General features: G+C 45.6%; 1 protein-coding gene across 1 annotated transcript in view; it reads left to right on the top strand.

Annotated features, from left to right (window-relative positions):
• Nucleotides 1-27644, top strand: part of TMEM132E (transmembrane protein 132E) — an 861007-nt gene that overhangs the window by 639905 nt on the left and 193458 nt on the right. The window contains exon 4 of the mRNA XM_073558935.1: nt 25990-26130. Coding sequence (XP_073415036.1) covers nt 25990-26130 — 141 coding nt within the window. The remainder of the gene's footprint in view (nt 1-25989; nt 26131-27644) is intronic.

Raw genomic sequence — 27644 nt, 5'->3', positions numbered from 1 at the left:
AGATGGATACCCAACCAGGAGTGTTCACATTTCCAAAAATTACTGGCAGACACCAAAAAAGTGGCACCAATTTCACGAAAGTAGAAATTGTTAGGGTTGCAGATCACACTAAATATAAAATTTAATAAAGTGCGATCGCAACCCGAAGTCCACCGTGCAGAGATGTTAAAACTGCTGCTCGATAATGGCGGACACTAGATGAACACCGGCGGAGTAACCGCTGACCCGGTGTGCGCAGGAGCGAACTCTGTTACAGCACAGAGCCGAAGAAAGAGAAACCGAAGCCTGTTACCTCACAGACTACGGCTTAAGGAACCGCTACCGCGGCGCCAGGGGTTAACCCGGAAGAAACAATGGACCCTGTTAGCAGTCACAGGGTGCAGCCGACAGTTGTGTTACCACACTGCGTGCATACAGCACTGCCCTGGCGGATGCCACTAGCCAGCCTAAGCTTAGCGCTGGAAAGCACAGTAACCGCGCATGGCACCGTTGAGATGGACACTGCGGCGTATGCGGTACAGAGGTGTCTCGTGCAGATGACACTCTCTGGCATAACGTGTGAGACTGGAAGCACTGCAGCTCTATGCAGTGCCACCACTTGGCGCTGACTCAGGACTCTAAACCCTACCAACATGAGTATCAAAGGAAAGTGGTTTCATAATGAGTCATTCAGCGGTTCACAAGCATCCATCATCACACACATCACTACCAATTACTGTTTATACGAGCGCATGGCCGAGCGGCTATGCGAACCTTTTATAGCGGCGTCCTTCTGGGACCTTCCTGATGGCCCAATCTGAGCTGGAGAAAGACCTGAGCATGTGACCTCCGATCTCCAATGAGAGATCGTCCCACGGGCATGCTCAGTAGACCGAAAGGAGGACTTAGTCCCTGGAGTAACTCGCTGCTGACCAGCATGCGTTGCTATAGCATCTGATAAAATTTGGTTTTATAAAGTGGATCTAACAGAGTGGCAACCCAGTAGTCAGCATTTTTCCTAGTCATAACTATATGGGCATCATGTTGCAGATAGTACAGCAAGAAGGCACTCATATGTCAGGCTCTAACATGAGGTCCAAGTCCATGTTGTGTTGGTGGCTGGGTAACAATGAGGCTTGTTTCTTCCGTCCCCTCCCGGCCAACCATGAACAACAGAGAGGGGAGGATTATTTTCTTCATCTGACAGTTGCCCGCCCATCACCTCTTCCTCCTCCTTTGGTCCTCGGATCTTGCACCTTCGATAACAGTTTGTCTGTTATCACCAGCCCCCTTCAATCAAAGGAATCCAACCTCCCTTGGCACCCAACCTGCGTGATGACAGTCTTGAATTTAGAGACAATGTTATCCCTTCTGCAGCCTCCTCTGCTTCCTCCTCTTCTTCTGGGACCAACAACTCCTCCCGCAGGCTATCCAAAGTCTGCTCCAGCATCTAGATGACCAGAATAGTGATGCTGATGATGGCGTCATCAGCGCTAACCATCTTAGTAACCATTTCTAAACTGTGCAGAAGGGTGAATAGGTCCTTAATCTGTGACCACGTCAGGGCTCGTTGCTGCTACCATAGTTGCTGCAACATGTGCAGAGTTGAATTCCACTGTGTCGGCACATCGCATATCAACCTGTTAACTGGCATGGACAAAGATCGATGTATCGATGCAAGTAAATGACCAGAGGGGTGCGATCGGCGGAAATGAGCACACAGCTTACATGCATTCTGAAGCAGCTCACCCAGGCCAGGATAGTGACGGAAAAAACGCTGTACCACCAGGTTGAGGACGTGAGCAATGCAAGGCGTGTATGTGAGCTTGCCTTGCCGTAGGTCCACCACCAGGTTCACACCGTTATCGGACATGGCCTTCCTTCGAAGCAGGTTCACTGGAGACAGCCATTGATCAAACTCAGCCTGGAGAGCTGTCCACAACACTTCAGCTGTATGACTACGATCTCCAAGGCCTATCAATTTTAATACTGCCTGATTACGGTGAGCCCTGGCTGCGCAGTACGGAAGTGGTAGGGATTCACTCTGCACTATTGAAACATGTGTCTCGTTAAGGCAGAGGTTGAGGGTGCAGGTGGAGGGCGCAGGTGGAGGGCCTATAGGAGATAGAGGAGTCAAAAAGCAGTGGAGGAAGTGTCAAATGTAGAGGTTTGTCATGCAAGCCTTGGGGATTCCAAGACTTGTGGAGTAGTGACTGTCCCCACTGCTACCAGTGTCACCCAGTGGCCAGTCAGCGAGATGTAATGTCTTTGGCTATGCTTACTCGTCCAAGTGTCTGTGGTGAAATGCATCCTGTATTGTGAGGAAAGAGGGAGACACAAGCGCAATATAGGGTCTTATCCCACAAATAGAGCAAGCGGTTTGACAAAAAACTGCTCACCTGGTAGTAGGTATTCAAAGCATGTATAGATAAGGGCTGCTGCAGATCCACAAGTCGGTCACCGACTATCTGAAACAGAGCTCTGCAAAGGAATACGTGGATTTTGTCCGCGCTGCCCAAATGATGAAATTCCAGAGGTTAATAAAGTTTGACAGTGGTTTATTCTACGCGTTTCAAGGTTTTTTGCAACATCTTCTTCAGGAAATACCATATGAAGCATACATGGGTGGTGAATTAAGTACACACAGACTTAAAAAAAAAATGAGCTCCAAACAGTCAGATGACACATGTCAAAGTTCATAGTTAGCAGACAGTATAAAAATTCAATAGTAATAGTTAGAAGCTGTTCTTATATTGACATGTCTATTTTAATTTCACAGGTTGTTGAACAAAAGGAAAAAAAAAATATATAAGGAAAATTAAAAAACACATATATACTGAGCAAGAAAAGCAAGTCTCGGACACGAACTCCTAGAGATATGCCTCAGCTTCCTCCAGATCAATTAGACCACTCGGCTATGCTAACAGGTTCCTGCAAGTGTTATAGCCGAGTGGTCTAATTGTCAGGCAGCAGATCTGGAGGAAGCTGAGGCATATCTCTAGGAGTTTGTGTCCGAGACTTGCTTTTCTTGCTCAGTATACATGTGTTTTTTAATTTTCCTTATATATTTTTTTTTTTCCTTTTGTTCAACAACCTGTGAAATTAAAATAGACATGTCAATATAAGAACAGCTTCTAACTATTACTATGAATTTTTATACTGTCTGCTAACTATGAACTTTGACATGTGTCATCTGACTGTTTGGAGCTCATTTTTTTTAAATCTGTGTGTACTTAATGCACCACCCATGTAAGCTTCATGTGGTATTTCCTGAAGAAGAGGTTGCAAAAAACCTTGAAACATGTAGAATAAACCATTGTCAAACTTTATTAACCTCTGGAATTTCATCATTTGGGCAGCGCGGACAAAATCCACGTATTCCTTTGCAGAGCTCTGTGAAATGCATCCTGGCAGACAGAGATTTTGTCAAGGAACAGGTGATGTTGTCTGCGACATGCCGGTGTAGCGCAGGCACATTTTTCTTAGAAAAGTAATGGTGACTGGGTAATTGGTACTGGGGGACTGCGATGGTCACCAGATTTCCAGAACCATCTGTATCTACCAGGCGGAAAGACAGTATTTCCATGACCAACAGATTAGAAATGGTGGAGATCAACCTCTTAGCTTTGTCATGCATAGGAGGAAACAATCTTTTACGTGACCACAACTGTGGAAACGTGGGCTGGTTGCAGTGCTGAGAGAGGACAGAGTGCAGTGAACCAGACAAACTGCTGGACCGTGAGACAGGTGCAGGTGATGTTATGGTGGATTGAGAAACTTGTGGTGTGCTCGTTCTCTGAGATCGGTCAAAAACAGCAGACATGTCCACTTCCGTTACAGCTGAAGGCGGGCTCTCAGTCACCTTGACTGGAGCGAGTAAAAAACCCGAGGTTCTGCGTTCGAAGATCTGTGTCTCAATAATTAGCATGGTAACAGGACGATGAAGAAGCAGCAGATGCAATTGATGGGGTGGCTGATGGTTGTTGAGGTCCGCTGGTCCGCATTTTTGTGCAGTGGGTTGCCCACAGTAAAGCATGTTGATTGCGCATGTATAGTAGTCAAATTATTGCACTTTTTACCCCGACTCAGTTTTTTTTTTGCAAAGTTGGCAGATTATGTGAGTTGGCTCATCCTTTGCAGTGTCAAAAAAGGCCCAGGCTAGGCAACCCTTGCCACCCCTGCAAGCTGCAGATCTGTTAACACTGCTGGTCACAGGCACAGTTGTGGCTGAGGATGCATTGTTCGTTGAGGCTGCATCACTTTGTGACAGCGACGTACGGCACAGCGTAACCTCCTCGTTTTCCTCCTCAGATGACCTACTCAGCTGTGTGGCTCTATGTTCACGCCAACTGGGGTATAACACCTCATCATCATCATCCTCTGTGTTATCAAATTCCTCACCCTTGGAGTCAACCTCCTCCTCTTCTTGCCCTGAAAGCACAGTACAGTCCGTGTGAGCCTTAGATATCTGAGTCTCATCAGGATCACCTCGCCCCAGGGGTTAACATCTGATGATGAGGGTCAGGATGCTGTTCAGATCGTACTTCGTCCTGCCCCATATCCAAGCTAAAAACATTTTGAGCATCATTGCAAATTTCCTCCTCTTCACTCTGCAAAGCTTTTGAGTACACTTCTTACGAACATGGCATATAATGTGTGAACAACTCTTCAGACTCACCCATCTGTGGTTCTGAACAGTCAGTTGAATGGTTGGATAGTTGGGATGCGGGGGGAAACAAGGGGAAATTTGATGCCTCCTCTGTGGGCTGTACTGGATGTGATGTTGAGGTGGAGGAAGAGGAAACGAGGCCACTTGAAGCTATCCACTTGAGTACATGCTCTTTCTGAGCATCATCGACAAGGCTGATAGGTTCGGTGGTCTCAAAAGACCCTCAGTATGTTGGATAGCTGCCAAATTGGATGTACTCAATAGATTCAGGATGATTAATGAATGAACACAGACACAGGTATCTGAATTGAAGTCACATGCCGCTTTATTCCAAGCCAGCTTATATATACACATTAGAATGGGCGTATACATTAGGTCATCTCTATGCTGTGCGCATGTCAGGACTTGTTATGAAATTATTTATTACAGTAAAATATCCTGTCATGCATATGTCTGCTGTTCATTACAAATAAGTCCATTTATTATCCATCAGGTGATTTTCCATTAAAAGGTAGAATTGAGCAGGTGTTTAATCATGTTAGGTCCAAATGTCCATATAATTAGTCCTATCTTACTAAGGTTTATAGCTTTATCTGATTAAAAATATTACCACCTGCCATTAGTCACCCTCAATTAACATTGTGCCTGGTACTTAATCAGAAGATTGCAGGGGTAGTTCTGCTAGGTCGTACTGACACAGGGAGAGGTAATCTCACATAACATGTCAAAGTCCTTTATACAAGAACAGAGTGTCACAGAGTATTTTTGTATGAGTAATGTCTTAGAGGGTTCTCTGAATACCCTATCAAGGCGAACCACTGTACGTCTGCCAAAGAATGGTAGTGGTGAAGCCTGTCCAGTAACATACTGTAAGTTGTCTTTGTATAGGACGTGACATTGCTTCACTATTGCTTTCACAAACTTTACCACCTACCCCTTGTACACCTTGAACACCAAGCTTAATTCCTCTTCCACCATGGCTTCGCTTTTTCCCAGTCAGGTTGCAAAGATAGTGTGGTAGGAGCGCAGTATTAGCAACAAAAAATTAGATTTTAAACTGCACCACCTATGCAAACTGCTGAAATTCAGTGACAGTAAATTCCAAGTTGAAATATGGCGTGCTGTATTTTGTTAGTCACAGAAGAAAAAAATTGAATGTGGATGAGACCTTACTGTATGACGTTAAGAACAGAAGAATTTTTTGTGGCCTATGTATCATGCCTCTAGAACACACTAGATGCTACAAACTATTTTAAATTCAGGCCCCCTACTGTATGACACTAGGAACAGAAGATGTTTTTGTGGCCTATGGATCAGGCCTCTATAACACACTAGATGCTACAAACTATTTTAAAGTCAGGTCCCCTACTGTATGACGCTAGGAACAGAATATTTTTTTTTGTAGCCTATGGATCAGGCCTCTACAGCTTAATTTCAGCCCAACCAAATGAAAAAGTGTGATATGGCAGGTTGTCTAACTTTTTGCAATCGAATGTTATCGATTTTTACAGATTTTATCAAATTTGGCTCGTGTTTCCGATCACGAATTCCATTGTGCCATATTTGTGCCGAATTTATGTTTGGCGATCGTTTTCAGAACAAATTCGCTCATGACTACTTATGTTGAGCTGCGAGCCGCCCCCTGATGCAAAGGGGCCTACCCGAGGTTTCACCTCTTCTCCTGTGGGCCAGTCCAAGCCTAGCATGCAGCGCAGTCTACAGTTGTCAACTAAGGAGCCCATGAAGCATTCAAATAACTGATATTGGTTCTGTCAATTACTGATATTGTTGCTGTCAGTAACATACAGTATATGCACGCTACTCTTAGCTTATACTCATTATTACCATTTTCCAAACTAGCATACCAATTAGGTTAACTAACGGCAGGCATCTTTTTATATTTGTATGCTTAATTTCCATGTGTACCATGTAATTTATAGATAGTAACCACTTACTATTGATGAACAGTCATATCACAAAGTACACAATAAGCAGAACTATGGAAGCACATGTTAGACATGACCAAGTTTACAACCTCAGTCCTTAGTCATTTAATGTACAAACAAATGCGCGATCACAAACTGCATAATTACACAGGCTGTCTAAGCAAAATCATCGATGCTTTCCAAGCAAGGAAAATTCTCCTGGCAGGCGGGTGTGAAGGAAGAGAGGAGTGAGAGGGACAAAACTATTAGACAGTGAGAGAGAGAAATGAGTCCCCAAGGAGAAGCATTTACAATTGTACCATTTGTTCTGCAGTAATTGCTCAGGTTATTAGCATAACCGAGACTAACCATATGCTGCGCCATGTATCCTTTTATTAGGCCCAATGTGCTCACTGCCCCTAATCAGAGTACTACCCGTGCCTGCATGCACACCATCCCTGGGGACAAGTGACTGAAGGCATGAAGGCTCTGTGGAAAGCCACAGAGCTCAGAGGTAGCCTTCTCATAACTATTTTCATCTCTTTTACCCTGTCAGATATTTGTACCCTTTTTAAAAGATGTCTGTTTGTGTAATGAGCCATTGTATGCCTGGAAAGATCAAGCTAAGATGGGACTTGTAAGTTGTCGAATGCTGCATGAATCATCATCATGCTTATTAGGTAGAAGACATTTGACTAAAAATATACAATACTCTGAAATAGGTCTAATGAAAATGACCTGCCATCCTTTCTGAGCAGTGTCACTGGAAGAACAATTTATTCACTTTTTATTGAATGTTGTGTATTGTCTTGAATATAAAATGTTTGTATCTGGAATGTGACATTTCTTACTATAATTAGCATTAGTAGGCCACAAATCAGAATAACGAACATTTCACTTACATGTTATTCATATTTAAACAAATCTGGGTAATAAAATCCAAAACAGGCATCTGCTAAAATGAAGACAATGCAGCTGTATGCATCGAAGGCCATCCAGAGAAGTCAATGGACCATATAAAGTCCATTAGATTGCTGGACACCTAGGGACTGCTAAAACCAAGGCCAGGCTAACCCAGCATTTCTACTGGCCTAAAATGGGGACCAATGTGGCTGCCTACTGCCGTTAGTGTGACATCTGTCAGAGGGTGGGGAAGGCCGGGCCGCACCCCAAAGCCCCACTGGTAACTCTGCCCATCATTGACCACCCTTTCAGGAGGGTCGCTGTGGATCTCATTGGCCCGTTGTTGATTCCCAGCTACTCTGGGAAATGCTTCATACTGATGGTAGTAGATTATACCACCTGGTACCCGGAAGCCGTAGCTTTGTCATCCATTCGGGCCGACAAGGTGGCTACCGCCTTACAGGAGGTTTTCTCCCAAGTTGGGTTTCCCTAGGAAATGCTCACCAACCGAGGGACCCAGTTCATGTTGCAGCTGATGGAGTCCCTCTGTAAGCAAATACATGTGCAACATTTGATGGCCAGCCCGTACCATCCACAGACTAATGGCCTGTGTGAGTGGTTCAATGGCACTTTGAAGCAGATGCTTAAGATGTTGGTTGACTCCCACGGGAGAGATAGGGAGCAGTACCTCCCACATCTGCTATTTGCCTACCGGGAGGTTCCACAGACCGCATCGGGGTTCTCCCCCTTTGAGCTCCTGTATGGGTGACGTATTTGAGGGACCCTGGCTCTGGTGAAAGAGGCATGGGAAGGTGATTTGGCGACCCCTGTAGTATCGGTTATTGAGTGTGTCGTGTACTTCCGGCACAAGATGACTGCCTTGACGCGGCTGGTGTATGACAATATGGAGCAATCCCAGAATGACCAGAAGCATTGGTGCGACCAGAATGCTTGTGAGAGGACCTACCAGGTGAGTAAAAAAATGTGGGTACCACAGGACAAGCTTCAGGCAGCCTGGGAGAACCCATATCTCGAGCACCAACAGATCAACGCCATCACGTACATGTCACCCTGGACCACGCCCGTGGAAGGAGGAAGGCCTTTCACGTGAATATGATGAAGGCCCATCATAAGCGGGAGGCTTGTGACCTCCCCGTGTGCAACCTTCCTGAGGAAGGAGAGGCAGAAACCCTCCTGGATCTGCTCACCCTAGCCAAGGCTGGTGGATCCAATGAGGATGTGAAAGTTGGCAACCAGCTCTCGGAGGACCAACGGTCCCAGCTGGGAGTTTTTCTAATGGTGCTAGTAGGGGTGTCACCAAGGTCACCGCAGTTCAGTTCTGCTGGGAATGGAGCATCAGTGACGGGACGTAACCTCTATGATGTCATCATCAGTCTCTGAGGCTGTGCTTGCAGCAGCTCATTCATGAGTGGTTCTCAGCCTGGATAGAAGCATCTTGGCACCATCCAGGTTGAAAACTGTTTATCTTCCAGACATGGATTATGGTGTGGGACAGAACAACTGACAGGTATGGTATATTGTTGTTTTTTATTTTACTTTTATTACAGGAGAATGAGGGCTTTGCTGGAATTAGGCGTTTAAATAAAAATGGAAAACTGTGTTTAGTCTTATTTCAAATAAAGGACTTTATTCTGGCTGTTTCTTTATTTACCATACAACTATAGAATTAGTAATGGACAGGTGTCTTATAGACACTTATCCATTACTATGCTGTGGGTTTGATGTCACTGGAAAATACAAAGATGACAACAACCCCACAAATATGAACCCTGGACCCCTATGAAGAGCTGGACAAAGCGCCATCTAATAGATGTGAGTTTTCCGGGCAACTGCGGGCTGCTATTTTTAGGTTGGGGGGCCAATATCCATTGCCCCTTACCAGCCTGAGAATACCAACCCCCAGCTGTCTGCTTTAGCAAGGTTGGTTGTCAAAATGGGGGGACCTCATGCCTTTTTTTAATTATTTATTTAAATATTTAAAAAAACAGCGTGTGGACCCCTCTATTCTTGCTAACTAGCCTTGCTGAAGCTGACAGCTGAGCGTTTCAGCCCTCCGCGGTGGGTTTTGTCTGGCTGGTTAGCAAAAATACAGGAGAACCCACGCCATTTTTTAAAATGTATTTATTTACAGCGCAGGAGCGGCTGATGAATACTCTCTTCTGCTGCTCCTGCTCTCTCTGTTATTAGGGACAGCAGGTGTCGTATGATGGGAGCAGTTGTCCCATCAGCTGACACCAGTGACCGGAGGTAAGCTTTGTACCTCCGATCACAGCTGCGCTCTCACACTGTCTTTTGAAAGCGTAGCAACCGTGGCTCTCTGACTGGTGGCAATTATTTCACTGCTGATCAGAAGCAGTGTTTGCCTTGCTGCCATGCGCATTACAGCTCGACAAACACCTGGAGTTTGAGCAGCCAAACTTGATAAGTAACAAGGACTTCCTGGTGCTTGGTACGGACGCCGAACTTTACTGTTCGGGTTCACCCTTCTCTAATTATGAGTGTACTGTGCATCTCAGGGTTATGTCCGATATACCAACAGAATCCCGGGAGCCCCCTGCATGCACTCCCGCATCTCATATCTCTCTAGCATGCCTGGATTCTGAGCTATCGTGACTAGTAGAGATGAGCGACTTTGCCTTTTTTCAGGTTGAGTCAGGTTTCATGAAACCCAACTTTCGCAAAAGTGGGGTCGAACGAAATCAGCCGACTATAGGGAAAAGTCGGAGGCCGACTGAAACACGAAACCCAATGCAAGTCAATGGGGAAGCAAAGTCGGCAGAGAGTGGAAGACAGTAAACACACCTACAGTGCCCATTTCAATGCCAAAAACATCAATTCTTATAACTGAAGCTTGTCAACCTTAATTTACTTCCTAATAATAGATAGGCATTGAAAACTGGGGGTTATTTGGCTAAATTTGTGGGGGGTTGGGCTGGCTCCAGGTTTTCGTGTGCCCTGGGCCAAAGAGTGTCAGTGCGCCCCTTTAGCACATACCACAACTCATGATGCTTCGATACGCCTCAGAAATATAGGTATAGTACAATGACACATACTTCACAGCTTACATGACATGACTGATCTATTTTAAATTGTACAATAGCTCAAAAACAGGACAGTATATTACTCCATACAGTGTTATGACCACCACATTGTGCGCCATACAGAATAATGAGCCCCATATATTTCTCCATATCAAATAATTAGTCACATATAATGTTCCATACAGTATCTGATGAGCTCCACATAATGCTCCATATATACTGTAATGGGCCCCATTTGTAATGCTCCAGTGTATAATGTGCTCCTTAGATGCTGCTCCAGTGTCTGATATGCCCCATTTACATTGCTCCAGTACATGATGGGCCTCATGGATTCATGGATAATGCTCCAGTGTATGATGGGCTCCAATAATGCTCCATATATAATGGGCCCCATTTGTAATGCTCCAGTGTATAATGGGCCCCTTAGATGCTGCTCCAGTGTCTGATCTGCCCCATTTACAATGCTCCAGTACATGATGGGCCTCATGGATGATGCTCCAGTGTATGATGGGCTCCAATAATGCTCCATATATAATCGGCCCCATTTGTAATGCTACAGTGTATAATATGCCCCTTAGATGCTGCTCCAGTGTCTGATCTGCCCCATTTACATTGCTCCAGTACATGATGGGCCTCATGGATGATGCTCCAGTGTATCATTGGCCCTAGTAATGCTCCATATACAGTCATATGTAAAAGTTTGGGCACCCCTATTAATGTTAACCTTTTTTCTTTATAACAATTTTGGTTTTTGCAACAGGTATTTCAGTTTCATATATCTAATAACTGATGGACTCAGTTATATTTCTGGATTCAAATGAGGTTTATTGTACTAACAGAAAATGTGCAATCTGCATTTAAACAAAATTTCACCGGTGCAAAAGTATGGGCACCCTTATCATTTTCTTGATTTGAACACTCCTAACTACTTTTTACTGACTTCCTGAAGCACTAAATTGGTTTTGTAACCTCATTGAGCTTTGATCTTCATAGCCAGGTGTATCAAATCATGAGAAAAGGTATTTAAAGTGGCCACTTGCAAGTAGTTCTCCTATTTGATTCTCCTATGAAGAGTGGCATCATGGGCTCCTCAAAACAACTCTCAAATGATCTGAAAACAAAGATTATTCAACATAGCTTTTCAGGGGAAGGATACAAAAAGTTGTCTCAGAGATTAAACCTGTCAGTTTCCACTGTGAGGAACATAGTAAGGAAATGGAAGAACACAGGTACAGTTCTTGTTAAGCCCAGAAGTGGCAGGCCAAGAAAAATATCAGAAAGGCAGAGAAGAAGAATGGTGAGAACAGTCAAGGACAATCCACAGACCACCTCCAAAGACCTGCAGCATCATCTTGCTGCAGTTGGTGTCACTGTGCATCGGTCAACAATACAGCACACTTTGCACAAGGAGAAGCTGTATGGGAGAGTGATGCGAAAGAAGCCGTTTCTGCAAGCACGCCACAAACAGAGTCGCCTGAGGTATGCAAAAGCACATTTGGACAAGCCAGTTACATTTTGGAAGAAGGTCCTGTGGACTGATGAAACAAAGATTGAGTTGTTTGGTCATACAAAAAGGCGTTATGCATGCGCTGTATTGTTGACCGATTCACAGTGACATTGTGGATTGTCCTTGACTGTTCTCACCATTCTTCTTCTCTGCCTTTCTGATATTTTTCTTGGCCTGCCACTTCTGGGCTTAACAAGAACTGTATCTGTGTTCTTCCATTTCCTTACTATGTTCCCCACAGTGGAAACTGACAGGTTAAATCTCTGAGACAACTTTTTGTATCCTTCCCCTGAAAAGCTATGTTGAATAATCTTTGTTTTCAGATCATTTGAGAGTTGTTTTGAGGAGCCCATGATGCCACTCTTCATAGGAGAATCAAATAGGAGAACTACTTGCAAGTGGCCACTTTAAATACCTTTTCTCATGATTTGATACACCTGGCTATGAAGTTCAAAGCTCAATGAGGTTACAAAACCAATTTAGTGCTTCATGAAGTCAGTAAAAAGTAGTTAGGAGTGTTCAAATCAAGAAAATGATAAGGGTGCCCATACTTTTGCACCGGTCAAATTTTGCTTAAATGCAGATTGCACATTTTCTGTTAGTACAATAAACCTCATTTGAATCCAGAAATATAACTGAGTCCATCAGTTATTAGATATATAAAACTGAAATAGCTGTTGCAAAAACCAAAATTGTTATAAAGAAAAAAGGTTAACATTAATAGGGGTGCCCAAACTTTTACATATGACTGTATAATGGGTCCCATTTCTAATGCTCCAGTGTATAATGGGCCCCTTAGATGCTGCTCCAGTGTCTGATCTGCCCCATTTACATTGCTCCAGTACATGATAGGCCCTATTTTTAATTAACCCAGGCATGGTATGTTAAAATAGCTCCATGGAGTAATCTGAGGTGTGTGCTTCCACATCCTTCACTTTTGGTGTGGGTGAAGGACACAAGGAGAGGGGTTGCTCCTGACCAGAAGCCTGCAGTTATGACTCAGTGCTTGCATTTTTTACAACTTCAGAATAGGAGGCGATAGAGCTGGAGGCTGTTTCAGCAATGTAATCCACAAACAGTTCCTGATACTCAGGCTTTAAAAGCAGTCTACCTACTCCAAGAAAAGGGAGCCTTACAGGCCTTCCAGAGCTACACCATGACGCTGGCTCAACACCTCCTGCCTTAGCTCTTATTGTGTTTTTGGCACTACCAGCAGATGCACCACCACCACCATCAGTACCAGGTGGCCTTCCAGGCCCACATCCGCGTCCTCTTCCACCATACTTCCTCATGTTTTTGAAAATGGACCCAAAATACCAGCAGATATATGGTACTGTATCAGAAGCGTACAGCTCTATACAGTCTATGGATAACAGTAAATCTCCGTATATATTTCATGAGGCATACACAGACACTCACAGGCTCAGTATGGAATACCCAATAAAATAACAAGTTGAAAAAGGGTGCAGTATCACCAGATACAAGGTATATATAGTATAGTGTAAACATTCTGATTCTCCGTATATATTTCAGGAGGCAGACACAAACGCTCTCAGGCCCAGTATGGATTACACCAGAATCTAAATAGCTAAAAAGGTTACTGTATCAGAAGCGTTCTGCTGCATACAGTGTTGGCCAAATTGAAAATATCGGTATATATTTCCGTAGTCACCCTCAGACGCTCACTCAGTTTGGTTTTGACCATAATAAAAAATGTTGTAAAAAAACGTCCTGGATAACAAGATAGCAAGTATATGTTTTTCTAGGGTACAATTGAAATCTCCGTATAGTCCCATAGTCACTCTCGGACGCTTACACAGTATGGATTTGACCGTTATGCTAAATGTCGAACAAAGGTACTGTAAAACAAGATACAAGCTATATCGAGTATAGTGTAAAAATTAGTTTCTCCGATTCACCGTATATATAGAAGGCGTAACCCACACACGCTCACTCACTATGGATGATGTAGGGAAGGTGGACTGACAGACAAACCAGCCTGTAGTGATAAGCAGAGGTGTAGCGCAGTGTAGGTGTGAAACCGCTAAGATAAAGAGAAAGTGTGCAGTGTTTTAGCTTGCCCATTGGAGGGTAGTGGAGAGTGTAGGAGTGGGACTGAATAACTGCCATTGGTCAGAGAAACTGTTAGGTGATGGTGGGCGGAGTTACCAGAACTGGAAGTATAAAAGGCTGAGGGAAGGTTCTGGAAGAGTCAGTCAGCGAAGGGAGCACAGTAAAGAGGAAGTTCTGCTGAGGAAATAGAGACAGTGGAAAGGCTCCAGAGAGGACTGACAGTTGAGGCGGTCACGGGGGGATGGCCCAGAGGACGGTAGCTGCAGACAAAGACGGCCTGGGCCTATCATACGGACGGTGTGCTCAGACTGGTGCAGCGCTGTGGTGGTTGGGCCTAGGCCAGCCACAGTGGAAGAGCCACAGAGGACGCCACGATTATAGTTACAAAGGAAGTGAAGGTACCGGGGCCTGTGTACAGAGAAATGTGAAACGGCTGTGGTGAATTGCTGTTGTTGACAGAAGGATGGGCACTAAAAACGGACCTGTTCAATACAAACTCTGTCTCAGTCTCATGTTTGTCTGCGGCAAGAAGAGGGTCCCCCCCACAGTTGGTTATCCTACAGATGATACCTTAATACAAATTTTTGAAACAAGGTACTGTATCAGCACATACCAGGTGTGTCCAGTCTAGGGTGCAATTTCCGTCTGCACTTCCGGAGTCAGACACAGACACTCACAGGCTCACTATGTATTACACCAGAATTAAAAAAGTAGAAAAAGGGAAAGGTATTCATAGCGTACATCAGTATACAGTGTTGTGGTACTTTTAAATCTTCGTATACATTTCAACCTCAGTAAGCCAGTCAAGAATCTCCGCTACTGGAAACTACATGGATACAAATATAGATGCAAAGTCGAGTGTTAGCGGAAATTTTGGCATTACTCATCGCTGGGAAACCTCCCGGTATATGTTGCAGAGGCGATGCAGACCCTCAATTACTGTGTCTGTGGAGAAAGCGAAAAAGGTTCTTTGTGAAGAAAGGATTGCTTTATCGCAGTAGCGTGGATCACATCACCGTTACTCGTCTCCATCAAATTGTGATCACAGGGAGAGATGTACCCATGGTCCTCACTGCCTATCATGATGTATCTGGTCATTTTGGAGTGCAAAAGACAAAAGCCACAGGCCGTAGGTGATTCTATTGGATTGGCATGAGAGGAGACATTGAAAAATGGTGGCAGGAATGTCACACGTCTGTGACTATCACAACTGTGAAAGGTGATCATAAACCACCACTGCATCCGCTTGTAAGTTGACGTCCATTTCAAATGGTAGCCATTGATCATCTGAAGGTAGAGGCCAGCAGGACAGGCCATAGCTACATCTTAACCATCATTGATCAATACACCAAATTTCTAGTGGCCGTCCCTGTGAAGGATTTAACTGCCCAGACTACACAGCGGTGGAGCAGGGAGAGGTTAGTATTGCAACTTGCAAGTGCTGTGGCCATGACCAAGCATGGGGGGCACAATCGTGGTCGTCGGTACTGGCACAGGGCCCCTCATAGTACGCTGGTGTGTCTGACGGCGAGTGGGCCCTCCCCACCATCTGAGACACTGTATTGTACTATGAGGGGCCCTGTGCCATTGCCGTCGGCCATCAGTGGGCCCATCCACTTGTTCAGTGCAACGGCACTTGCCCGGGTGTGCCAGGTCTTGACCCCAGCCATTTTGGGAGAGGTGGGCAGCCCAGTTAGGGAGGTTTAAAAATTGTCATATGTAGATGTGTTGGCTGGACATTCATTCAGCTGCTGCAAAGGGTGTAATTGGGCAAGTCCGAGGAAGAGGAGGAAAAAACCAAGGCACTTTTCTGGAAACCTATGTGTCATTAGGGGAAGGTGGGACAAAATCCTTTGAAACTCATGCATGGTTCATTTTAATGAAGGCTAGATCATCAACATTTTGGGTCGACAGCCGGCTCCTTTTTTCTGTCAGGATTGATCCAGCAGCACTGAAGACTCTTTCAGATAACACACTAGCAGCAGGGCAAGCGAGCTCCTGTAAGGCATATTGTGCCAATTTAGGCCAGGCGTCCAGTTTAGAGGCCCAATTGTCAAAGGGGGATGACCTGTGAGGGAGAGCATCGATATGGGAGGAAAAGTAGTTTGTAACCATAGTTGACAACTGCCGTCTCCTGTCACTTTTAATCGATGCAGTATTAGCAGTCGTGTGAGCGGTACTTGAGAAATCATTCCACAACATGGTCATTAAACCCCTGTCTCCAATGCCACTTCAGCTGTGTGCACCATGAACACCTCTTCCATTGTGCCCACTGCGGCTCGTGGGAGAATCAGCACTGCTACTGTGTGCTGGGAAAGCCTCAAACAAACGGTTTACCAGAGTTGCTTGTTTGTTTGCCAATATTATCTCTAAGTTCTCCTGTGGCATGATGATGTGTAATTTGCCTTTGTAGCGTGGATCGAGGATGCTGGCCAGCCAGTAGTTGTCATCCCTCATCATTTTGGCAATGCGAGGGTTCCTTTTTAGGATCCGCAAGGTATAATCGCACATGTGGGCCAATGTTCCAGGTGTCAATGATGCACTGCCCGTGGTGGGTGGAGGAGCAGTTTCTGGCAAATCCACATCCCTACAGTCACGCATAAACACTGTCCCTGACTTTGGAACGCCAACATTTTCTCTTGCCCCCTGAGAAACATCCTCCTGCCCAAAATAATCATCCCCCTCATCCTTATCCTCCTCCTCTTCCTCTTCCTCCACCTCGTCCAGGACAGTTCCCTGACCAGACAATGGCTGACTGTCATCAAGGCTTCCCTCCTCCTCCTCCGCTGCAGACGCCTGATCCTTAATGTGCGTCAAACTTTGCATGAGCAGACACATAAGTGGGATGCTCATGCTTATGATGGTGTCATCTGCGCTTACCAGCCGTGTGCATTCCTCAAAACACTGAAAGACTTTACAGAGGTCTTTCAGCTTTGTCCACTGCACACCCGACATCTCCATGTCTTCCCTCAAACTGCCTGCCCATGTATCCTCCCACAAATGCATTACAGCCTGCCTCTGTTACCACAACCTTGTGCAGGATGGAGTTCCACCTTGTTACAACGTCAATGATTAGGCGGTGCTTGGGGAGGTGGAGCAATCGCTGCAGCTTCTGCATGCAACTGGAGTGTACGGCCAAGTGACGGATGTGCGAGCACAGTCTTCACACCTCATGGAGCATGGAGGTTAACGCCGGATAATTATTAAGGAAGCACTGCACCACCAGGTTCAAAGTGTGAGCCAGGCAAGGTATGTGTGTGAGTTTTGCACGGGCTATGGCTGCCACAAAATTATGGCCGTTATCACTGACTACCTTGCCTGCCTCAAGATGTAGACTGCCCAGCCATGACTCTGTTTGTCGCTGCAAGTAGTCGGCCAGTACCTCCGCGGTGTGTCTGTTGTCGCTCAAAGACATCATCTTTAACACAGCCTGCTGACGCTTACCACTAGCTGTTCGATAGAGGGACACCTCGTGTGCAACACTTCCAGCTGCTGATGTAGTGCTTGTGTGACTGCCCTCTGTGGACAAGCTTTCACTGATAGATGAGGAGGAGGAGGAGCGAAAGCCTATAGCCAACTGTTTCCTATACCGTGGGCTAGGCAGCACTGTTCCACTGCCGCTGTCCCCAGTGGAGCCTGCATCCACCACATTAACCCAGTGCGCAGTGATGGACACGTAACGGCCCTGGCCATGCCTACTGGTCCATGCATCCGTTGTGAGGTGCACCTTTCCACTCACTGACTGTTTTAGTGCATGGACAATGCGGTCTTTCACATGCCGGTGGAGGGCAGGGATGGCTTTTCGAGAAAAAAAGTGCTGCCTGGGTAGGTCATAGCATGGGACAGCATAGGCCATGAGGTCGCGGAAAGCTTCGCTTTCAACTCAACGGTAGGGCATCATCTCTAATGAGATTAGTTTGGAAATGTAGGTGTTCAAACACAGTGTACACGGATGAGAGGATGAGTACTTTCTTGTCCTACTCAGAGTGTCTGGTAGGGTGAGCTGGACTGGAGAGCTGCATATGGGGGAAGTAGCGGTGGACCAGATGGAGTTAGAGGGGGTTGGTGATGGTATTGGTGGTGATAGCCTGGATTCAGTGTTGTGTTGCAAAACAATTGTGATTCCCTGAGTGCTTTGGCCTTGCGACGACACCTCCACATTTAGTGCTGGTGGTGTGCTTAATGGTGGTGTCATGATCCATGCTGGATTATGACAGATAAAAGCACTAGTAACCTTTTTTTTTTCCTTAAGCTGGTGGTTTCGGTTCTACTTTGCCCCCGGTGGCCGTTAGGGTCATTACACTTGATGTTTTCTTTGCTTTGCCTTTTGCCCCCGGTAGTCACTGGGATTATAGCAGCATTTGGCCCCTGATCATTTGACCATTCCCTTTTCCTATATAGGGTCACTTGGGCCAGAGGATGACACAGGCTCAACACCTCCTGCCTTAGCTGCTAATGTGCTTTTGCCAGAACCAGCCGATGCACCACCACCATCAGTACCAGCTGCGCCCCCCTACCCACGTCTGTGGCCTCTTCCACCATACATCCTCATGTTTGGGAAAATGCACCAAAAATACCAGCAGAGAGATGGTACGGTATCAGGAGCGTCCAGCTGTGTAAGGTGTATTAAACAAATTAAATCAACGCATATATTATGTTAGTCACAGAAGCTCTCACAGTATGTATTGGACCATAATCCAACAAGCAGATATACGGAACTGTATCAGAAGTGTACAGCTGTATATGATTTTTGTGCAACTAACAATCTCCGTATATGTATTTACGGAGTGTCACACACACACACTGACTAGGTATAAAAGTGACTGTAATGCGAACGGCAGATATACAATACTGTTGGAGAATCGGACAGCTCTATACATTGTGTGTAAGGAAAATTGTCAAGCTCCGTGTATTTGTATGCGGACTGACACACGCTGTCTCTGTCTAGTTTTGACCGTCATCAAACAGCAGATATACGAAACTGTTTGAAAAACGGACACGACTCTAAGGTGTAGGTCTGGAAAAACGGAAAAACTCCTCGGCTTTTTTTTCCAGAGTCACACACAGGTAGCTTCTATTTGTCCATGCTAGAAGGCGGTACACGGTAGTGTGTGAGGAGCGTACAACGCTGTATGGTGTGTGTATGGAAAATTGTCAAGCTCTGTGTATTTGTATACGGACTGACACACGCTGTCTCTGTCTAGCTTTGACTAATCGAACAGCAGATATACGAAACTGTTTGAAAAACGGACACAACTCTAAGGTGTAGGTCTGGAAAAACGGACCAACTCCTCGGCTTTTTCTTCCAGAGTCACACCCAGATAGCTTCTATTTGTCCATGATAGCAGCCGGTACACAGTATTGTGTGAGGAGCGTACACCGCTAGACGGTGTCTGTATGGAAAATTGTCAAGCTCTGTGTATTTCTATACGGAGTGACACACGCTGTCTCTGTCTAGTTTTGACTGTAATCAAACAGCAGATATACGAAACTGTTTGAAAAACGGACACAACTCTAAGGTGTAGGTCTGGAAAAACGGACCAACTCCTCGGCTTTTTCTTCCAGAGTCACACCCCGATAGCTTCTATTTGTCCATGATACCAGCCGGTACACGGTAGTGTGTGAGGAGCGTACACCGCTAGACGGTGTGTGAAAAAATGAACGCTCGGTTACTCACTAGGACAAAATTTTAAAATTTGGAGTGCTTTGAAAAAAGCAGTTTGAACAGCAGTGTGCACACAGCAATACAGCTAGAAGGTAGCCTTAAAAGGCAGCCTAATCACCACCAGCGCTGCTGCACACAACAAAAATCCTCCCCTTTCACTGCACACTAACTGTACAGTGAAAAGCGCTATCAGCAGAAGCAGTTTTTTTTTTCTTCTTCCCTGCCTAACGCTCTCCCTGTTCAGAATCAGCAGCAGCACCTCTCCCTATTGTAAGATCGGCAGAAGTAAGATGGCGGTCGCGTTCACAGCCTTTTATACCCACTGTGACTCCACACAAAGCCAGCTAATCACTTCAATGCCCTTCTCTAAGATGGTGCTGGCCACTGCGCATGTCATCGCATTGCCCACAGTGTGCGTCCTCCATCATTGGGTCAGAAAAGGAGCTGAAAGCATCATTTGAAACGCGACTTTGGCGCGCTGATTGGCGACCTCATGGCCGACCTCATGCTAGGGTCGGGTTTCGATTGGCCAAACCCGACTTTGGCGAAAGTCGGTGATTTTTGAATCTGGCCGACCTGTTTCGCTCAACTCTAGTGTCTAGCTCTCCTGAACTACTTAGCTGACCCGAGTTTGGACTCACTGTATCGGTCCAGCCCCAACGAACCCATTGAGATGTCAGTCATCCCATTTGGACCTCTCAATGAGAAGTTATGACCCATCCTAGATATTGGGAATTATTTTGGCTAGGAGGCCAAGGGAGGAGATTTCAGTACAACCCAGAGGGGTGGTAGCGAATATGGGAGGGGGTGACCTAAGGGTTAAAAGCTGGCTACATACTTCCACACCCATCTTTGCTCTGCCAAGGAAGCCACATCACATTACATATGGAGACGGACTAGGAACTAAGAAAGAATCTGTGGATTCAGCACTTCCCTGGGGCCCACATGATATAAGACACAGTAACTTGACACCTACAGCTAACTGCTATTCCCAACCCGTACCCTAATTTTATCTGTACCTCTGGTTGTATTATCTGTATAATCTGTATTTATTTGTAGTTTCTAGTGTGCCTTTCGGCAATTTAAAATATCAATTAATTTTGGGCTGCTCTTTTATTTTGAAACCTGATTTCCCACATCCGTGAGTCCGGCTAGAGCTTATACGCTACGTGGGGTTTCTGACCTGATATAAGCTTGTTAACGGACCGGACTTATACCTAACGAGGAACTGGTGGCAGAATACCGTTCTGGTATTACTGGGGGAGCCTGGCAGCGATGGATCGGAGGTTTATATATATATATATATATATATATATATTCCCGGCCTGGGACTGGTGATATATATACCGCCCTCACTGCAGAGTGCCCCGATAACCAGTACGTGACATGGCAACCTCTCCGGTAACTACTTATCCTAGGTGCAGTTCCCTGACTGACCTGAGGGTAAGGGGGGGGCGCCAGAGAGCTGTGACAGTGTAAGCTCTGTCGCAGATTGGTGATGATGGGGTGATATCCGTATCCCCTGGGTCCTCTCGTGGTTGTGGTTTTCCTATAATCCATAAATACTGAGTTATCCTCACCTAAAATGATCACTCCTGCAAAGGAAAAGTCCAAACGAGCATGTATAACAGTGCACAGAGGCAAGGAAAGCAGTAAGTTATGTCCAAAGTATGTAAATATAAACCAGTCCCAAAATGTATCCTGTTTGACCTTGGGTAATCTTGTTAAGGTCAAGATTTCTTCTCCCAAAACAATTGTAGGACTGAGAATACTTCATCTCCAATCATACCATTAATTAACTTCCCTAAATAACTAAGTAAAATGCTTTTCATCAAAACAGATATTGGCACCATAGCTTCCAGTATGTCCTGCTTTCCGGGGCATTGATTTGCTCTTTACTATGCAGTGGTAGACACGGACAGAAAAGGCGCCTGGGCAAAAACAGTATATGGCCTCCTAGCAGAATAATAAGATTTGTTTATGAGAGAAGTTGCTTACTGCTTTAAAAGTGGAACTTGGTCCCCCCATTTGGCTGCCCAGGCATCACCAGTTATATATGCGCCCCTACTTCCATAGAAATAATTGTCTGGTCCTCCGTGATTTCTATACACTTGTCTTCCTGCAATTGACCTATGTGACAACTGCAGCCTTGTATCTCAATCCGAAAACAACAAAGCAAAGGTTACTTATTCCCTAATACTTAATTCTCCTATATGCACATCAGCTGGGAGCTAACAGTATAATCACATCTGCTGGGGAGCTATATGTGTATCTGCAAAAGAGCTAGCTGTATATCCATATGGGCTGGGGAGCCGACTATGCATGCACATCTGCAGGGGAGCTAACTATATGTGTGTGTGTATATATATATATCTGCAGGGGAGCTAATTGTATCTGCACATCTGCTGGGCGCTGACTGTATCTGCACATCTGCTGGGGGGCTGACTGTATATACACATCTGTTGTGCGCTGACTGTATCTGCACATCTGCTGGGGGGCTGACTGTATATACACATCTGTTGGGGGGGCTGACTGTATATGCACATCTGCTGGGGGGCTCACTCTATATGCACATCTGCTGGGGGGCTGACTGTGTATGCACATCTGCTGGGCACTGACTGTATCTGCACATCTGTTGGGGGGCTGACTGTATATGCACATCTGTTGGGGGCTCACTCTATATGCACATCTGCTGGGGGCTCACTCTATATGCACATCTGCTGGGGGCTCACTCTATATGCACATCTGCTGGGGGCTGACTGTATATGCACATCTGCTGGGCGCTGACTGTATCTGCACATCTGTTGGGGGCTCACTCTATATGCACATCTGCTGGGGGCTCACTCTATATGCACATCTGCTGGGGGGCTGACTGTATATGCACATCTGCTGGGCGCTGACTGTATCTGCACATCTGCTGGGGGGCTGACTGTATATGCACACCTGCTGGGTGCTGACTGTATCTGCACATCTGTTGGGGGCTCACTCTATATGCACATCTGCTGGGGGGCTGACTGTATATGTGTGGCGCCCCTGAGGCTTCAGTCGCCACAGAGGTACTGCACCTCCTCCTGAGTTGTGGTGCCCCACCATCCAGGTAAGGTGGGAACTCCTAACCACGCTCCAACACTCGCATCCCACACAACACAGTAGTTCAGCAAAGCCACATTGCGGCTCCCTGCTTGGAGTGTAGCAGAGCACCTTTGGTGGCTCCCTGCTCGGAACACTAAACGTGCTGGGAGGTGGGTGGAGTTTAGAATACATAAAGAGCGGGAAGGTTTAGTCAGTCAGTCAGTGAGTGAGAGAGAGAGGAGTGAGGATCCCTGGAAGAGGGATGGAGGAAGGAGTGCTGCAGCTGCCTCAGTGATCTGAGCCAGCTGGCACAGGAAAGGAAAGAAGGAGAAAGACATTGGACTGAAATGTGACCTTCCATGAGAGAGAGGGATTAGTACGGAATGAAGGAGTAAATGGGAACAGAGAGGACGTGGGTTAGAGGAAGAACCCTGCCTAGAAGTTCTAAGTGCAAGGCCGGGGTCCGGTCCCCGAGGTTGTATGGATACTGAAGGTCCTGCAACAGACACCGGTGGAGTAGTGGGCTGTAAATGTTGGGGGCTCACTGTATATGCACATCTGTTGGGGGGCTCACTGTATATGCACATCTGTTGGGGGGCTCACTGTATATGTGTAGGGTTGGTAGGCTGAGCTGGGGGTGGTCCCTCTCTTACCACGCAGAGACGTAACAGAGACATGATGGAGGAAAGTGTCGGGTACAACAGGTCCAAGTTTATTCACTCTCCGTCCGCCTGACGGGCCTCAAAAGTACACCGCACTTCACTTCGCTTCACTTCACGGCCCTCCGTTTCTAGGGCCCGTTATGCACACCGTACTTTCACACCAGGGACATACATATACGCACCGTCCCTTCTTCACTCTGTGACGCTTCTGACAGCTCCATCACTGTGGCCGCCTTAGGCCCGTAAACCAACAGTAATTTTACTGGTCAGTCTTCTTCCTTAATACGGTATGCTTCACCTCTGTGCCTCGTCTATATTGCGGTACCTTGTGTCAGGACCACCCCCCTAACTTCCTCTCTCCTCAGTCCCCCTGGTTTGGTTTTCCTCACAGGGAACAAACTGTCGCAGTCTTCCTGTCACTTGAGCTCCCCCTGGGGACTGGAATCTTCTGGAACCCTCCTGTCAAATCTATAGCTTTCCCGGTTCCCTGTAACTCTGCCCCCCATGACCAACGGTTTCCTAGCCCTAAGCTGCTGTCAAGTCCTTTCCTCACACTCCCCCCTGCCACCTTGTGGTCACCCAGGGTACTGCCTATCACTTTTACTGCCCATCTGTTAACCATCTGTTATAACTGACAAGTACGTCTGTCCGTCAGGTCACTGTCCCTACATATGCACATCTGTTGGGGGGCTCACTGTATATACACCCACAAATGCAAATCTGTCAGCTACAAAAAATCAATTTTATACTGGATCTGACTTTTGATTTAGACCACTATGGACTTATAATTTTCTATTTACAGACAATTCTCATCATTATTATTCCTTCAAAATGATTGTCCTCCAGTTGCTAAGAAATGCCTGTACTGGGTCCAGCTGCCTTGTCAGAAATTTGTTGGAGTTGGAACAGACGCCCTGTGACCACCACCTACCTGTCGGCATTCCCAGCTCTTCTTTTGACTACCCAACCTGGCACATCATCATCGTGACCCTCATGTGACATTGCACAAGGCTGGTTAATCAAAAGAAGAACCACGGATGCTGACCGGTCGGAAAAATTCTCTCCCATCTGACTCTCACATGTTACTGACCTGGCTGCTGGGCCGCAACCTGAGAGTCGGTCTATAATACTTGTTTTAAAAAAAACTATTCTTGTTTTCTCCTCCATAATGTTCCAATTTGCATTTTTGCTGGTGAAGTAGCTTTTGAGATATTGGCATAAAGATGTGTCGTCATGTTTTCCACAAAGCTTGCGTGCCGTAGACCTCCTGTAGGCTGCACCTATGCACCACTAGACAATTTATTGTCTCTGACTTTTTTCCGGTCTGCAGAGGATGGAGCGTTTGTGAATGATATCGGAGCCCTCTGCAGGGCGCCATGTCCCCTGCCTCCACGTGCTATGGAGGCTGCGGTGATTAGCGGCACAGGTAGCGGCTGTCAGCTGCTCCCCCGGCTGCCACTATCTTTAGATCCTAATTGTGTAATCAGGGCGCACGGCGGAAGGAGGGGCCGCCCTCTAATCTGTTATTCCAGCGTCTCAATAATCATACTCCCCATTCCGCAGGGCTGCCTCCCACCCTGTCAGCCTCTGTGATCGGGAGGAAAGGGCTTTACATTGTACCTTTCAATTAGCCCCTTCATTTGGAAAGAGATGAATGATTAGTCAGCCGTGCCGGATGAGTGTGTGTTGTATTAATGTCTCCGTAAAGAAGCCGCGGCGTCTCATGTTAGCAGCCGGAACATCTATTATTTGATCTCTGCTGTATTAATAGGCTTAGAAAGCGTTACGTTATTGTATGAGACACACAGGGCAGCTTCATAGACTCACAGCTGCCTTATTTCCCATTTTCATTCTTCGCAGCCATACCCTATCTTCGTATTATGTCACTTGTGTTTGTCCCCACCATTTTCACTTGTCTGGCACGCACCCCTCCTAAAATTTCAGTGGCGTACAAATAATAGGGTACAGTTTCCGAGACTCGGCACAAAGCCAACTCACCCGCTTCTTCGGCCTTTTATCTCTTCTCCTCCCCGTTCCTATTTTGTCTGCATTAATGTCTACAGCATACAGTCACATTAACACTGGGGAAAAAAGCCTCAGATGCACGGTATCACATCAAACGTATCCCACTCTACTGAGCATTTTCTACTATCCCAAGGGCACAAGGAGCCTTTCATAGAACTTTACAGGTACAGCAGTTGCGGCCTTAGGGGGAGAGATTTATTAAGGGGGCCAACTGTGCGCCTTCTTTGAACAAGTAAAATAGTATCTCTTTAGAATTTCAGTTTTCCAACACATCTGAGTCTTTTAGGTCCCCTGCACAGAACATCTGTGGAGTAGAACCAATGTTCTTAGGTTCTGTGAATAGAAAAATGAAATCACGAGCTAACGGACCATAGACTGGAAGTGCCAAAGAATCAATAGGCTGACAATACCTTTCTTCATAAATGTTCTTTTTCATTTCCTCTACAGGGTGAAAGCGAAGAAAGGGATAAATTTGCAGAGTACCAAATCCCGGGATCCTCAGTGGGTTGTCAACTCCGAGCTTCTGACGGGTGGCAAACATTCCACTGCCACGGTGGATGTGATAAAGGTTCAGGGGCTCCCTCCCAGGTATAGTACTCTTTTATGTCACTATCTGGAGATACCTGCAACTCTGTAACAATCCGTTTATAATATGACAGCAATGATACGGAGGTGAGGCGAGAGCTGGCAGTGTAGAACGTTGCAGATCGGATTATGTTCTCTAAATATAATTATGTAAACACGCATAAAAAACACATCAATCAATTTTTGCTACCCAATTTGATAACAGCATAATGTAGGGCTAGAGACCCTGATTCCAGTGATGTATCACTTGCTAAGCTGTTTGCTGTCATGTTGCTAAAATCACAGTTTTATCTTCTGCAGATCTAGCCGTTCTCTGAATGCTGAGCTCTGTATAACCCCGCCCACACCGCTGATTAGCAGAATTACGCCCATGTACGCAGAAAGCTGCCAATCAGTGGTGAAGGCGGGGTTATACAGAGCTCATGAATATGTCTGGCTCCCTGGCAGCAGGTTTACTTGTCTTCTAGTGATAGTCTCCTGCTGATAAAAGTGATTTTATCAAAACTAAACTAAGCAGCCCATGAAGTTATAAATCGCTGTAGTCAGGGTCTCTTTCCCTGCATTATTCTGCTTTCAGGTTAGGTGGCAAAAATCTGGTGGAAGATTCCCTTTAATGGGAATCTGTCAGCAGTTTTGACCATACTGCAAACATTATTACTTATGATGAGGATGTGGAAGACAAAAACGAACCTCCCCATGTTATAATGCAGCTGGTATAACAGAGAAGATCTTAGTTTTAGAAGGGTGTTTTTAAAAGCAGAGATGAGAAAAGCATCAGATAGGGAGCAGTGAGGATTCACAGGGGTGAGTATCACTACTTATATTGTTTTCAGCAGTCTGAAACGTTTTAAATAATTTAACCCTTTTATAGGTCCCATTCTAATGAAAAGTCAAATGCCTACTGTGCATTCTGTAAATGGAACTGGTCAGCTCCACTCTGCCTTCTAAAGTGACACCATAACTTTAAATATGCTTCTTCCTGTATTAAATTAAACATTTCTTTATCTGCCATAGAAAGGTGTCTAACTTTTCAAAACCAACTTTTAAAGGGAATCTGTCAGCAGGTTTTTGGTATGGAATCTAACAGCAGCTTTGTGGAAGTGCAGCACAATCCATTTTGCTTCTTTGATTCCATGATATAGGGGCAGTGAGCTTGATTCCAGCAGTGTATTACTTACTGGACTAATTTGTTCCGTTTTGGTAAAATACCTGTTTTCTGTATTGTAGGTGTAGCAGTGGCCAGAATGCTGAGCTGTGTATAACACCGCTCCCCTGATTGCCAGCTTCTTGTGTACACTGTACATTCTCAGCAAGCTGCCAATCAGTGGTGAGGGCGGCGTTATAGACAGTGCAGTGAAAAAGTATTCATACTCTGGGAATTTTTCCACATTATTTCACGCTACACCCACAAACTTAAATGTATTTTATTAGGGTTTTATGTGATATACCAACACAATATAGCAAGTATTTGTGAATTATAAAGGAAATGACAAATGGTTTTCTAAATATTTTAAACA

This window comes from Dendrobates tinctorius, unplaced genomic scaffold (assembly GCF_039654945.1).
Source record: "Dendrobates tinctorius isolate UK_male_01 unplaced genomic scaffold, ASM3965494v1 ptg000263l, whole genome shotgun sequence".
NCBI lineage: Eukaryota > Metazoa > Chordata > Amphibia > Anura > Dendrobatidae > Dendrobates > Dendrobates tinctorius.
The sequence above is the reverse complement of the archived record's forward strand: the minus strand, read 5'-3'. Positions and strand labels throughout refer to the sequence as shown.